This window comes from Muscardinus avellanarius (genome assembly GCF_963383645.1).
Source record: "Muscardinus avellanarius genome assembly, chromosome: 17".
NCBI classification, from domain to species: Eukaryota; Metazoa; Chordata; class Mammalia; order Rodentia; family Gliridae; genus Muscardinus; species Muscardinus avellanarius.
In genome coordinates this window covers 25,679,199-25,694,959 of record NC_137803.1, presented here as the reverse complement: position 1 = coordinate 25,694,959, position 15,761 = coordinate 25,679,199, and the positions used below count along the sequence as shown (strand labels likewise).

The 15,761-nt window shown below is 46.2% G+C and overlaps 1 protein-coding gene across 1 annotated transcript in view; it reads right to left on the bottom strand.

Annotated features, from left to right (window-relative positions):
* Window positions 1–15,761, bottom strand: part of MYO5B (myosin VB) — a gene marked incomplete at both ends in the record, with an annotated part of 329,445 nt that overhangs the window by 74,383 nt on the left and 239,301 nt on the right. Inside the window, 2 exons of the mRNA XM_080714447.1 lie at window positions 1,179–1,290; window positions 14,762–14,848. Of these exons, the coding sequence (XP_080570573.1) occupies window positions 1,179–1,290; window positions 14,762–14,848 (199 nt within the window). The remainder of the gene's footprint in view (window positions 1–1,178; window positions 1,291–14,761; window positions 14,849–15,761) is intronic.

Sequence of the window (15,761 nt, the reverse complement as noted above, 5' to 3'; positions counted from 1 at the left end):
ATGTTTAGTACAATATTCTTTCCATAGCTACACACTTACACTTAGCTAAGATGATGTTGTTCAAGTGACTGACACATTTACAAAAGAATACACAGCCTTAACTCCTGACCACGTGGCAGTGAGCCATTCCAAATCAATAGATTTTCCTAGCCAAATAATATTTGAAATTTTATATTTTTACGCAAATTTTTTTTTTACAGTACTGGGGATGGAACCCAGGTGCATTCTACCTCCGAGCTCCAGCTCCAGCTCCAGCCCTATGTTTTATTCTTTATTTTGAAACAGGGTCTCGCTGAGTTGCAAAGGGCCTCACTAAGTACCCAAGGCTGGTCATGAACCCAGATCCTCTGTTCTCAACCTCCCAAATGCTGGGATTACAAGCTTGCACCACCATGCCCGGCTTATGCAATTCTTTTATTGCCTTCCTAAAGGGAAGATGATATGATTTAACCCTTTAAGACATTCCTTTTTTTTTTTTTTGGTGGTACTGGGGTTCCTGGAAACTCTTCTACCTCCGGGCTATACTCCCAGACCTATTTTATATTTTTATTTGGAAACAGGGTCTCTTAAGCCAGTGAGGCTGGGTTTGAACTTGCGCTCCTCCTGTCTCCGCCTCCCAAGTGCAGGGATTAGAAGCATGCGCCACCACACCTGGCAGACATTCTTATACTCTGTTTTAATCCCTGAATTCTCTGGAACTCTTGAAACTTTTAAGGATCTTCCTCTCATGGCTGTTTTTTTATTTTTAATTTTCTAGTCTCCAAAATTGGATGTGATTTTAGGTTATTTCACTGAAAACATTACCCTTAAAATAAGCATCTGGGGAGGACCAGGGCTGGCTCTGCAATATTCAAGATAAAAGCAGCACAGCTCTTTCAGCTGACTGGACTCCACATCTGAACCCCTGCCAGCTGCAAGTGGCCCAGCTGTGGAGGAGCAGAGATCCCAGGCCAGCAGCCTCCTCCTGCACCCCAAGGAGCTGTACAAGGGATTCCATTTGCTGTGTGCTGAGAGTGAAGAGGCTAGGAGGCACTCGTGCTAGGCAAAGGGGCTATTCTTTCTGGTCACTGATGCAGGAAAATGGATTAACATCTCAGGAACAGTTCAGTGAGTGTGAAGGCAAACGCTGCAGGGGCTCCACCTCCCTTCCCAGGGCGCACCCGTCACAGAGAGCCCACCTTGATGAGGCTCTCCAGCACAGACTTGCAGAGGGCCTTCTTGTCCGTGTTGGCGAGCTCTCTCTTCTTGACCAGCACTCGATACCGGTTGAAGAAGTCATGGTAGGTCCATCTGAAGGGAAAGTAAAGGCACATCAAGATGATGTATCCTTGAATCTTAAGACACACAGGCCATGGGTGACCTGGGCAGTGTCAGTCAATGCACAGAGTCGTATCAGAGCAGCAGAAACCCAGTTGCAGAGAGTTTCATCTACTCTAGCCCTTCGATGAGTTCTATGTAGTGATTTCTGAGCTTGGACCAGAGCACTGAAGAAAAAAAGAGGGCCTGGGAGGCACTCCCTGGAGGACTGGGGTGGGGTGTCTCTACCCAAGCTGAAGGAGCAGAGCGTCTTACCTGGACCTGGCTTATTTCTACATGTTGGCTATCTTCTTATAGAGCTTACAGTATAGATACTGCTCACTACAAGCATGTGTGTTTCTCCATTACCTGCAAATGTATCTTACACACACACACACACACACACACACACACACACACACACACACACACACACACGATGGAACTAAGGGATGTTCTACTTCAGAGATATACCCCAGCCCTATGTATTTTGAGATAGGATTTCAGTAAGTTGCTGAGGCTGGCCTTGAACCTGTGAACCTATAGTCTCAACCTCTCAAATACTGGGATTAGAGGTGTGTGTCACCATATTCAGCTTGTAAACACTTTTTTAAATGCAAAAGGGCATACAGTAGCAAATGATTAATGGCCACATCCTAATTCCTAGGGGTAGCACTGTTCATATTTTGGTCCAGCTTAAAAAGGAACCATTTTTGCTATGCTTGTTTTTCTTATTATAGTAATTCAGGCCCCTGCAGAAACACCAGTCTGTCCCATACCTAAAAAGACCTATCCTCCATTACCTGCAGAAGGAAGAACTGTTTCATACATTCATGAAAGGAATCTTTAAGAGTTATCCTTGAGCTTATCCTTAGGCCTCTGAGTTCTTTATGAATGAAGGCTTTCTTTCCCATGAACACAGTTTTCCTTAAGTAGTGTTGACCTTCCTCACTAAAGCAGCCTTGGTTAACACTCATGCACTGACTCCTTCATTCCCATCTCACTTTTCAGAGGCTCACAACCTCCTCCTGTAACTGCATACTCTGAGTAAGCAGGATCCCTCCCCAAAGGAGACTAAATTTCAGTCTAAATCCTTCTCAAGGTCGACATGTCCCATCCCCACTTTTCCCAAGTCCTCGGCTGGTGGAGGTGCACAGCCAGCCCCGGCTTGCATCTTCAGAGGCACCAGGCCGGGCTGGCATGCCCTGTCTCCAGGGACACGTGCGGAGTACAGCTGGCTTGGAAACCATGGGGCACTGCTGAGATGCGCCCGCTGAGCCCATCACAGGGGCCTCTGAGGAACTGGCCGGCTGCTCAGCTCAGCTGAGGTGTTAGTGGAGAATGAATGAATTGGATCCCTTCCCGTGGGGCTTTTGCCTTTAAAGAGGGTCCTTTGCAAACTTTATGCAGAGAAAGACATGCTGCAGAATGTCAGGAACCCTGGCAGCAGTGGGTGCACTGTGCTCCAGAGGGAGCTCCTCTGCTTCAACCTCAGGGCCTTATGCCAGCCCCAGCCCCAGCCTCAGCCCCAGCCTCAGCCTCAGCCTCAGCCTCAGCCTCGGACTCTTTGGGATGATGAGAAGGAACATGGAGCCCAAGCTCCCTGCTCTTCTCTCCCTCCCTATTGCTTCTTCATAAGTACTGTTTTTGGTTTGGTGAAGATTTCTAGCATAGTTGTGGGTCTCAGAGAAGGGGTAAATTTAAGTACAAATGACAAAATGACACTTTCCATCTGATCTTATTTTTCCCCTCCATGTAATACAGGTCGCTGGGGGTTGTCCCTCCTTTTTTTTTTTTAAGCTTTTATGAGCTAGCACTCACATAGCATAAGATTTATACTTTTAAAAAATACAATTCAGAGCCAGGTGTGGTGGCACACGCTTGTAATCAGCCTTGGGAGGCTGAGATAGGAGGACGGCACAGGTTCGAAGCCAGCCTCAGCTACTTAGTGAGGCTCTCAGCTACTTAGTGAGACCCTGTTTCCAAATAAAATATAAAATAGGTCTTGGAGTATAGCCTGGAAGTAGAAAGCCTCTGGGTTCCACCCCTAGTACCACCAAATAAACAAACAAACAAACAAGTAAATAAATTTAAAAAATACAAATTAGTAGCTTATAGCACCTGTCCCAAGTTGTGCAAGCATCCCCAGTATAACATTTTGGAACATTTTCACAACCCCAGAAGGAAATCCCATAACCCTGGGCAGACGCTGGCAACCACTCCTTTACTCTGTCTCTATGCCCCTTAGCTTTTTAATTGGTTCTGCTGGTCACAAATGTAATGGTACTTGGGGATGACATCAGGAATTCTGCTTAGAGCTCCTGGGTCCTTCCAGGGCGCACTCACTGTCTGTAAAGTCTCTAGAAAGGAGGGTAGAGGGTGTCAAGAGTTCCCAAGGCCTCTGGCTTAAAGCCAGGAAAGGGCTCCTCTTACCCTCTTCAAAAGAAAACTTTGCCGTCCTCCAGCTGCAGGAGGACTTAAGCCAAGTCCCCTGAGCTACTGGCCACCTCTAACAGGTTGCTTTAAACATTGAGACCTGTGAGGTTATCAGCTCATATACAGGCTGCTTCATGTACAATAAATGTCAAGAACACTTCCAAGCCCTAACAGATCCTTCAATAATATCAGAGGCTGGAGAAGCAACCAGAGTTAACAAGCTGCAAACCAGATGCATATTTGGTTGTTAATTCATGCAAATTCCACAGAAGAGCCTATTTCCTAGACTCGACCCTAGTCCCCCCGTGTTAAATATAGACCAGTCTGATACTTTCACACAGGGAAAGATGGATTTGGGCAAGAGTCAAATGAATCGTGCACATGAAAATGGACCCCTGCGCTGACCATCAACGCCGACTCTCGAAATGCAGTCTTCACTGGCACACCTGGCCAGGTGCGGGCTATCCCTTTATAGCTGCTCAGCACTCTTCCGACCTTCGGAGGGAGTTTCTCACATTCTGCATCGGGGTTATTTGGGTGCTCACTTGTCTTATTTCTTCCTATGAGTTTGCAATTTTTTTTTTCTGAGGGAAATAATTAAAGCAGCATTTAGCTGGGCTAAAAACCTTAAATGCTTCTAATTTGAAAATCTGTTACTGCTGACAGATCCATAATTCAAGGAAACTAGGAGTGGGGAGATGTGATGGCAAAGACGTCAAGGCCAGTCTGGAAGGAGCTTGGGGCACGGGAGCCTGCTCTGGCCTCGGCCAGCAGGGTGACCGCAGGCAGCCCGGCCAGGATGCCTCTCCTCCCTTACTTGGAAAGCGGAGGTAACGTGACCCCGGCTCTCACAGGCACCTCAGCAGCAGCCAGGACTCACCACATGGGGTGTCTGGAAGCTGCCGAGCTTCCTGAGATCCGAGATCTAAATTGTTCGTCCTTCCTGCCCTGTTCTTTAAACACACCTGCACTAAGGAGGGTGTGTGTGGTGAAGCTGAAGGGAGAGGGGACACCAGGTCCCCATGTGAAGGCAAACTGCTGAGAAGAGCAATGTCGTTGCGGATAGACATTTCCTCAGGAGCTACCTAAAGGACACACACGCTGGGTCTGGGCGTAGGGCTTATAAGGACATCGTTCTTGACAGGACTCAGAACCAATGTGGACATCCCCTTTCCACAGACCTCTGAGCACCTACAGGGAAAACCCTCAGAGAAAAGGCTCCCTCACCTCTAATAGAAAAATAGTGAAAGCAAAGCTAAAAGGACTGATTCTTTTTTTCCCACTAGTATTTCTTAATGGGATTTTGTGATTTGGTGAGGACCTTTGGAGATAAGCTTTCTGGGATCATGTAACAGTGGGGGAACCGACTTTGCAGCACCACAGGCCTGCCCAGGATCGTTTCCCATGATGGAATATTCCTTCCCACAGGTTTTTAGCTGTTTCTGAGCTACTTGTGGGCCCTGGAGCTTTCTATCTTCTATCACACATCTGTTCACACATGGCTTAGCTCCTCTGCTAGATCTGACTTGGCCAGAGTCTCAGACATTTTGAAACCTCCTAGCACCTACTGGTATGGAATCTTTATATCCAGTTGCTTACGCCTGGGAGGTCCTCAGGGGAGCAGGAATCCCCAGTGAACAGACAGGCTGGATTGGCCACAGTTAGAAATGGCTGGACCCCCAAAGTTAGGCCTTTTTATTTTGTGGGTCTGGGGATGGATGGAACCCAGGGTCATTCTACCTCCAAGCTACACCCCTGCCCTATTTTTATTCTTTATTTTGAAACCGGGTCTCATTGAGTTGCAGAGGGCCTCACTGAGTAGCTGAGGCTGTCTGCGAACCGCGATCCTCCAGTCTCAGCCTCCCAAATGCTGGGATTACAAGTGTGAGCCACCACACCCGGCTTAAGTTAGATCTATTCTATCAGTGTTTTCTGAGGAAGACACCATTGGCCTTGGGTGGCAATTCTTCAGTGTGTGGAAGAGTCCCACACAAGACAGGGCATGTGGCTTCTTAGACCATTCTCTGGCCTTTCCCCTTTGTGTTGGCATTTACAACATTTCTAAAACATTTTTCAAATGTTTACAGAACAACCAGCTGTGACTGCATTCACCCTGCAGCGTGTATCCTTCCTTGCCATCCCACCCTCCTCAGCTGGTCCTGGACACTCTTCTCTCATGGTGTGGCGCTCTGACTTGCCGGCTGGGAGGTATCCTTTAATTCATGCCTGTGATGTTTGCTTTTCCATCCATTCTGCATGAGCTCCCTCCTGAGCCAATGATCGGAACCTAACTGCGCTCTATGGACTCTCAGCAACCCCACAGACAGTTCTCCCTCAGCCCTGCCCTTCCTGGATCCAGACTGGGGTCCTGGCTGCACATCCTCCACTTCAGAGCCATGCTTCCTCTTGAGTAAAGGCCTCCTTTACTTGCTGTGCTCTGGTCTGCTGGGAAGCAGGTGCTCTGACCTGGTCAAGTGGTCACAGCAGGGCATGTGGGAGAAGCTCATGGTCTCTGACTGCTTCCAGGTTAGACAAGCATTTGCAGAGCTCGGTCTGGAAAGATGTCACCTTGTAACGAGCCCCTCCAGCAAGAGACAGTGAGTGATGGGGCCGCCTTGGTGAAGGGTGCAGGAAGCGCAGGAGCCTGGGGGTGCTGTCATGGCTGACGGGGTTCCCATCTGGAGCCCCACACTGGGTTTAATCATCTACCTGTGGGAACATGCTGCAGAACGACATGCCTGCCTGAGGTCCCCAGTGCAGCAGTATGAATGGACAGGGTCATTTGACCACAACTGTTGAACTTGTGCTTCTCTTTGGGGGATGTCTCTGCATGGGGGAGCTGGTTGGCTTGGAAGAACCCTCAGGGTTCCTCCATTACTGGATATAAAACCTTGCTCTGAGGCTCTAAGACACACAACCTTTATGGCATCAGGCTGGAGATGGTCCCTAAAGATGTCATGGTGGGTGATCGCAAGGGCTCCTTAGAAAATGGAGAAGCGCTCCTTTGGGGCTTCCAGGTCAGAATGAGTACTCTATGACACTCCAGATAAATGGTGACATTCTTTTTATGTCAAAGAGTCCTTGTCCTGCTGACACAAAAGGCAAGGGGTATGCTTCTAAACTTTGCAGGAACCTGTGGATCTCAGTAGGAGCCTTGTCCCTGTGATGTTCCACAGGGAATCAACAGCAGTTTTGGAGGCAAGGTGTTTAGTCATGCTGTGAGGCCCAGCAACCAGGACGACTGGTCCCTCTCTGTATGGAAAATTGTGGATTTTCTTCCTCATGGCCACAAAACAACATATGCTTCCAAAGGAAGAAGCCAGCAGAGAAATAAATGCTGAATACAAGAATTTTCCTTAGAAATATACCAGAGATGGCTAATATTTTAAAAGGGACACAGACACAAGAAGCCAAAGCAAAAGAGAAGGATACCTTCTCTGAGACTCACAAGAGCTGACATCCTTAACCATGCCACTGTGGGATGGCAGGCCCCCACTTTTCATCTGGGAGGACTTGAACAAGTCACAACTTTTTAAATATTTACTTCCTTACCCATAAAATGAAGGTAAAACCACCTAGTTTTCCTACCTCAAGAGCCAATGTGAGCTTTTCAACAAATGCTGAGACAAACGTATATTTAAAAGAATAAGATTGGACCTCTACCTCACATAATCTACATACATTAACTCAAAATGGGTTGTCTAAAACTCAAACTTTTAGAAGAAAGCACAGATGCAAACCTTTGTGACCTTGAAATAGAGCAATAATTTCTAGCCTTTGGTTATGTGAGGCACACATAACCAAAGGGAAAAGTAGGTAAGTGAGACTTCTCTAAAACTAAGTCTTTGTGCTTTAAAGAACACCAGCAGGAAATCAGGAAAGCTCACAGAATGGGAGAAAATATGTGGACACCATTAATGCCTGATTAGGAGCTCATATTCAGAATCTGTAAAGAATTCTTACAACCCAACAATAGGCAAGTAATCCAATTTGAAAAATGAGCAAAAGATTTGAATATATGTTTTTCCAAAGAAGACATGAGAAGGGCCAATAAGCATGTGAAAAGATACTTAATATCATTAACCATCAGTGAGATACACATCCAAATCACAAGGAAATATTATCCCACACCTACTGGGCTGGCTATAATAATAAAAAAAAGACAGTAAAGTATCAGCAAAATTCTGTAGAAATGGGAATCCTTATATAATGTTGTTGAGAATGTAAAATGGTGTTCTTACTATGGGAAAAAATATGGCAGTTTCCCAAAAGGATAAACTGACTTATAATATGCCCCAGCAATTCCACTCTCAGGAGAAATAAAAATATGTATTCACACAAAAACACATATGCAATGCTTGTAGCAGTATTATTCATATATGCCAGAAAAGTAGAAACAATCTAAATGTTATCAATTGATAAAAGGATAAAGTGTGGTATATCCATACAGTGAAATAGTATTCACCCATATAAAGGAATAAAGTACTAGTGCAGGCTACAACGTGTACGAACCTTGAAAAGGATCCAGAGAGACGGGAGCCAAAGCTGAGTATTATGTGTATGCCTGCATTTATGTGAAATACCCAGAATAGGCAAATCTACAGAAACAGAAAGGTTAGTGTCTGCCAGGATCTGGAAGGAGTTGGGGGGGGGGAAGAGCAGCTATCACAAAGTAGGTTTCTTTTCAGGACAAGAAAAATATTGCAAAATGAGATGGTGATGATGGCTGTACAACTCTGTGAATATGATAAAAATCACTGAATTACATACTTACATCTCAATAAAAAGCCAATGTGAAGAAAAATTTGAGGTATGTGGGTAGTTTTCATGAAGTAATACACAATCATACGGTTTGTCATTACGATGGCATTGATAATCATGAATAGGTTCCAAGTGCAAAGGTTTCAGGTCACTAACATTATAGCTCTTATCCCCATAAATACTCCATTTCTGCCTTTCTCTCGATCCCCCACCTATGTCCTGGTCTCCCAAGGGAGCACAGGTTCAGTCCCAGAAGTGGACCCATCTTTGAAGCTTGCTAAGCTTTGCTGCAGGAGAGGGAAACGTAATTTGTCCCCACTGACATTAAGCTGGAGCCGAGACACAGAGTAAGGTCAAGAGAGGAAAACCTAGTCAGCCCTGTCATGGCCTGATGCGACCAAGTGGCTGCGGTCCACCACGGGACATGAGCCTCTGGGGTAATGGTTTTCAGGAAGAATAGATTTAAAACTCACTCAGAAAAAGGACAAAACTAGAGAATAGTACACTGACATCTGCCAAACTTGTATTAGTCAAGGGTTATATGTTTTATTTCATATGGGAAAGCTAGAGAGAAAATAGAAAACATAAAGGATATTCTTTATTTTTATGGTCCTGGGGATTGAACCCAGAGGCATTCTGCTGCCAAGCTGCACCCCTACCCCATTTTATTTTTTAGTTTATATTTTTTATTTGGAAACAGAGTCCACTCTGCCAAAGAACCTCACTAAGTAGCCGAAGCTGGCTTTGAACCTGCGTGATCCTCCTATCTCAGCTTCCCAAGCGTGGGGATTACAAGCGTTCGCAACTATGCCCAGCTTTATTTTTTATTTTGAAACAGGGTCTTGCTAGGTTGCTGAGAGTCCAAGGCTGGTCTTGAACCTCTGCTCCTTCTGTCTCAGCCCCCCAGGTACAGGTGTGTACCATCATGCCTGGCTAGGGACTTGAAATTATGCAAGGGAGACTACCATAGAGCAGTGGAAGGGACTGGGGGAGAGAGAAAGGGGAAGAGGGAGGATTGAAAAAAGGAAAAAGTTCAAATACTATGGCAATATGTAAAGGTATGGCTACCAATTTCAGTAACACCTGTGGGGAGGAAGGAGATGGAAGCAGGTGAGATGTGGAGGAAGATACACCTTCATGCATGTATGTTTTTAATCACACTCAAATCCACTATGATGTATAACTGCAATGCAGTAATAAGTTAAAAAAATAAAGCATGTGCATTCCCCACCCCCTCAAAAATCATTCAGACGCCTGTCAAACACAGATGCTCTGGGCTCACACCCATGCGTCTGAGGAGGCCTTCTGGCCTCAGAGAGGTCAGCATGTGCACTCCCGACTGTGCTGAGCAGTCCAGCACTGAGTCAAACCCCAGTCTACAGAAAGGAGAACAGAGCTCAGGCTGAAGAGCCAGACCTTGAGGCTGAAACAGCCCCAAAGAGTTACAGAACTGTAAAGTAATTTCTGCTTTCATTCTCTCTGCAGGATGTTCAACTGCGAGTCTGTTTTAGGTTCAAACATTACTAGGTAGGAAGGTGCGCCAGGCAGTTTTAGGGCCATCATTCTGCAATCTTATGTTATTTATTCCACCTGTATTTTGGGGGGAGGAGCTGGAAGAGGGAAAGCTGGAAGTCTTTTCAAAAAGCACCAGTTTTTATGATGAGACCAAGTGAAAGAACTGAAGTTTATGCACAGTTTTGTTTTGGTTCTTTTTTAATATAAACTGCACATTCAAAAAGTCCTTCACAATGATCTTGGTTAAGCAATATTTGCCTCACAGTTGCAAAGCTTCGTGAGCCTTGGAAAGGGAGACAGGTGTCTGTCCAGTCTTGAGAGCCAAGAAGTGAGTCGGAGGCGGGGCAGGGAGCTGGGTGGAGAGCCTGGCTCCAGGACTGCGCATTCATCTCTGTGCTCTATGCACATTACAGTGAACGGATTTCTCAGAGGCTGCACGGCATTTCAAATTGAATGACACATTTCCACTTTAAGCCAGACACCTAGAGAGCCATAATTCTTCAGAAGGACAAAAATAGACAGGTACCCTGAAGTCTAAGGCGAAGAGGCAGCCCCTGCTAGCTGCTGCTGGCTAGAAATGCTACTGCCATTGCCCCTGGCTTGGTGGACTTTAGGGGCATTGTATGTGTCTTAGTTTTGGAGCAGGGGTAAGATTCTCTTTCCGAGATATCAGTAGGTCAGATACAGGATCTGTGCCTAAAACACCGGAGCCTTTGAGAAGTCTCACAGAAGATCTATCACTGGTCCATAAATCCTGGATGACACATTTCTTTTCCTTTGTCATTCTGCCCTCTTTGGCCCCTTGTACAAGAGCAAGTAGGAAGATGCATGAACCATGAGTCCCCTAATCAAAGCAGCCTGCTCAAGTATCATTGGGAAACAGCTGTGCTCTTACTCGAGAAGTCAACACAAGTGAAATCATTTTGATGTGTTGTTTCCAGCAGCTGCGGAGGTGAATGCCTTCTGTAGATAAGTTCTGTTCTGCCCATGTCCCATGTATGTCCCTCTCCAATCCCTTGAGGGTCTCCCAAAGCCAGGTCAACACAATGACTGCTCAGCTTTACACCAAGGCCAGAGCATATGGCACTTGGGCATTTCCTTCCATAGCCGACATCCTGCTGGGCACGGGCAGCTTTAAAATCTCACTGACTCTATCTCTGAATGCAGGAGACACATGTGGACTTCCTGGATTAAGCAGTTAGGCAGCACTATTTCTTTTCTTTTTTTGCATTATTTTTTTTTAACCGGCGAGGTCACCCTCACATGGTTATTGTGGTTGACACAGGCAGAGGAATAGGCAGCAGGCTGAGTTAAGAGGACAGGTGTGGGAGCTTTGACCAAAGCTCCATCCCAAAGCCATCATCTTCCAAACAAGCGCCCCTCCAGTGCTGTGGCTTGGTAGTGGCAAGAGGATGAAAGGGTATTCGACTCTAGATGAAACTGTACCAATGACTTGATTCTACCTCAGTACTAACAAAAGTGCCACAAGCTGCTTTCCAAAATCTACCAGTTCTGAGCGCAGTTCAGAGAGGGAACCCTCTCTTGGACCTTTTAGCAAAATGTGCCAAGGCAGCCAATGTAAGGAAGATGGGGAGGCCTGTCTGGATCTCAGCCTGTGCATTTAGGTCACAGCTTTGGCAACAGTTTCCATGATACCAGAAATACATCTTTCCTTCTTCCCTATATTTTCTGTAATACCTACAATTATCAAAACAAAAGGTACAGGTGCATTTCTTTCTTTCTTTCTTTCTTTCTTTCTTTCTTTCTTTCTTTCTTTCTTTCTTTCTTTCTTTCTTTCTTCTGGTGGTACTGGGGTTCCTGGAAGCCCTTCTACCTCCGGGCTACATTCCCAGACCTATTTTTACATTTTTATTTGGAAACAGGGTCTCCTAAGCCAGCGCATGCGGCTGGCTTCGAACCTGCGCGATCCTCCTGTCTCTGCCTCCCAAGCGCGGGGATTACAAGCGTGCGCCACCATGCCTGGCTAAAATGATTTCTTGACCCACTAATGGGTTACAACACACAATTTTGAGAAACAGTGGACTAAATACAGTGGATGGAAGAAACCTTTTGGGGAGTTGAGACCTGTCCCAGAACCCAGCAGACAGAAGAGCCCAGAGGAGGAGGGGAGCTGGCTCTGTGGAACACAGATGGAAGCCAGTAGTTCAGCAGCACCCTGAGGTCCTTTCCTAGCTCTTCAGCTAAATGAGGACAAGTAAGACCTGAACCCTGTGCTTCTGGCGGCTCTGAAAAGCAGTGGAATTGATTGGACTGCCCGGTTTAAACTCAGATCTGAGCTGTCGCCTCAATCAAAAGGCAGATGCCGCAGAGCATCCTGGGAAAGAAGCACTGAACCTTCATCTGAGCATCACCAGCCCACCTGCCTCATCAGCAGTGGGGTGGTTAGCTATCTGTGCTCAGACCCTAAGGTTAAAACATGAGAGGGACCCTAAGGACATTGTCTTTTTTGAGAGATGTGGTTAAAAGGAAAAGAAGGATCATCCTGCTGGGTTTTGCAAGTCTGCCTGGATGCTGAAGATTACTGACAGTTCTTATACTTTTCAGGTCAAATGCAAATTCCATCAGCTACTTCTCTCTGAGGCCAAACATTTGGGAATTGTTTATGGTCAAGCTGTTTATGGGCAATTAACCACTGAACACATGAAATAGCTCCTTTACTGCTGGAGAAAGCACCAGGTGGAGAGAAACAGGGAGGAGAGGGGATGTGCAACACCCCTGACCTCACTCTGGACTCTTCCAGCCCCCGACACACAAGGGACTTGGGGAAGAGGGTTCCTGGGGGCAGCATGGCAGGCTCTGGGCTGGCCCCACTGAATGGCACACGGTGTTCAGCTCACTACACATCACTGCAAAGTGCTTCACAAGAGCTGGTGGGTTGTACCCGCCTGCACCCGTATTTCAGATAAACATCCAGAGGGGACCCCACAGTCTTAGTATGGCTTTTCCAGACTCCGGAGTAGTTAAGTGGCTTATCCACAGTGCAAGTCAAACCATGAGAGCTATATATATTTTTTATGGTACTGGAGTCTGAACCCAGGAGTGGTCTACCTCTGAGCTATACCCCCAGAGTCCTATTTGTTTATTTATTTATTTAATTGGTACTGAGGATTAAACCCAAGGGCATTTTACCTCCAAGCTATACTCCCAGTCCTATTTTTTATTCTTTATTTTGAAACAGGGTCTAACTTGCAGTGGGCCTTACTAAGTAGCTGAGATTGTCCGTGAACCTGTGATCCTCCTGTATCAGCCTCCCAAGTACTGGGATTTGCTAACATGTGCCACCATACCCAGCTTTTTTTTTTTTTTTTTTAAACAGGGTCTCACTGAGTTGCAGAGGGCCTACATTTCTGAGGCTGGCCACGAACCTGCAATCCTCCTTTTTCAGCCCTCCAACCACTGGCATTAGAAGTGGGCACCACCATATCTGGTGAAAATGATATTTTTCACTATATATTTGATTACATATTAAAAGTTAAAGAAGCCAAACAGTGGATGGATGGCAAAATGTGACGTAAGAAAATATGATTTGGCCTTACAAAGAAATTCCATCATATGCTACAACATGAATGAACCTTGAGGGCATCATGCTTCATGAAATAAATCAGACACAGAGAATACTCCATGATTCCACTCATGTGAAGAGTTGTCTAATTCAGAAAGAGGGAGTAGGAGGGCATTGTCAGGGTTTGGAGGTCAGGAATGAAAAGCGCTATGGTTTAATGTGGTTTGTCCCCACGGGCTCATGTGTTAGAAGCCTGATCCCCAGGGGGGTAGTCTTGGGAGGTGGTGGGACCTTTAGAGGTGGCCCCACAGTTAGGGCCTTAGCAGTCGGGGGTGCTGCCCTCAGAAGTGCAGGATCCCAGCTGCTCCTTGGCTTCCAGACGGTGATGTTATTTCACTCTCCCCACAATCTTGGCCTTTCAGCCTCTAAAACTGTGAGCTATAAACAAATCTCTTTTTAGATAATAAAGTTAGCCTGCCTGAGGTATTTTCTTCTAGTAATGAAAAATGGACTAAGACAGGGAGATTTATTGAATGAGCCTAGAGTTTCAGCTGTGCAAGAGGGAAAGGGTCCTGGAGATGGATGGTGGTGACGTTTGCACAATGTGAATGAATTCCATGCTGCCGAACTGTAAACTTAAAAATGGTTATGGCATTCTGCATATTTTACCACAATAATCGAATAAAAATAAAAAATAAAAGGATCAAGTAGGGGTTGAGTGAGGGAAAAATCCTTTTTCCAACTCTAATCAGCTCATCACCCAGACAAATATTGATCTGAAATTTGAAAAGCTACCCAAAACAATGCATTTTTGTTTGTTTGTTTTTGGTACTGAGAATTAAAACTAGGGGCATTCTGCCCCTGAGCTACACTCCCAGTCTGATTTCATTTTTTATGTTTTGAAATAGGGTCTCATGCTAAGTTGCTGAGGACGTCACTGAGTTGCTGAGGCTGTCCTGGAACCTGTGGTTTTCCTGTCTCAGCTTCCCAAGTATTGGGATTACAGGTGTACACCACTGCATCTGGCTCCTAAAAGAATCTTATATTGATTTCAAAAGCATGCGTCATGGCGTGCTTTGGGGCAAAAATGAAATTCTTATTTCCATCAGCATAATGCTTGCGCCTTCAACACTTTTGAAGATGGGTCTCCAGCTAACAGCACCCCCGAGGGCTCCCTGGGGCACCACCCTCTGGCTGCTCCCAGCAGGGTGTGGCTGCCGGCCGCATTACCTGGATGGGTAGCCAGCTGCGCTGATGCGAATCGTCTCCAACACCCCGCAGGCTCTGAGTTGCTGCACCGCTCTCTTTGGGTCAAAGCTGCCGAACAAGACAAGCATGAACGTCCGCACTGGCAAACAATTAGACCAGGAGCAAGAGAAAGCATCCCCGTTCCTGTGGCATGGGAGGCACCAGCTGCCGCTGAGCTATGTGTGGTTACACACAAAGTTGGGGGTAGAGCAGGCTCAAAGGCACTGAGTGGCAGGCTGATGCGCCATCTCTGCATCTTCAGTTCTGTGCACGAGGCTTTTGTGCAAGTTCTGAGTCTCACTGGGGCGATCCCTCCTTGGCCTGAATCCTACCCACCCTCCACTGCACAGCTTGCCTGGATGACTTCCACATAGACATGTGTTTTGATTCAATGTCCACAGCATCTGCCTGCACTTGGTACCACAGGCAATGATGGGCTGAGCGGTTAAAGGGGTGCATTCAGGCCTGGCAGACCGGGGTTTGACTCAGGTCATAGCTGCTAACCAGTTGCACATATCATTTGGGGCAAGCCACTTAATATCACCGGGCCTCAGTCTTATCTGCAAAATGGTGATAATAATATTATCTATTTTCTCGGGTTGGTATGAAGATTAAATACATGTGCCTACAAAAGCAAGTAGAACAGTGGCTGGCCCTAGATAAGGCACATATTTTGATAGCTAAGATTGTGACAGCTGCTCAGTTAAGAATCATGAAAATAAAGACCTTAATCTTCCCATCTTTTGAGAGATGGGCGCCATCTTCAACCACTCCCATGCCTTACAACGCTGAGCCTAGCATTGAACACCCAGCATCTATTCACACGCACACACTGAGTACAACACCGTAGGTAAGTCAGGCCTTGTGTGGGCTTTCTGAAGGCATCTGTGTGTGCACAGGAGAGGGCACAGTAGGAGAGTGCCAAGAGGGGGGTTTGTAGGAAAAGTGGTCAAAGCACTGGAAGAACCCCCTAGGGAATGAC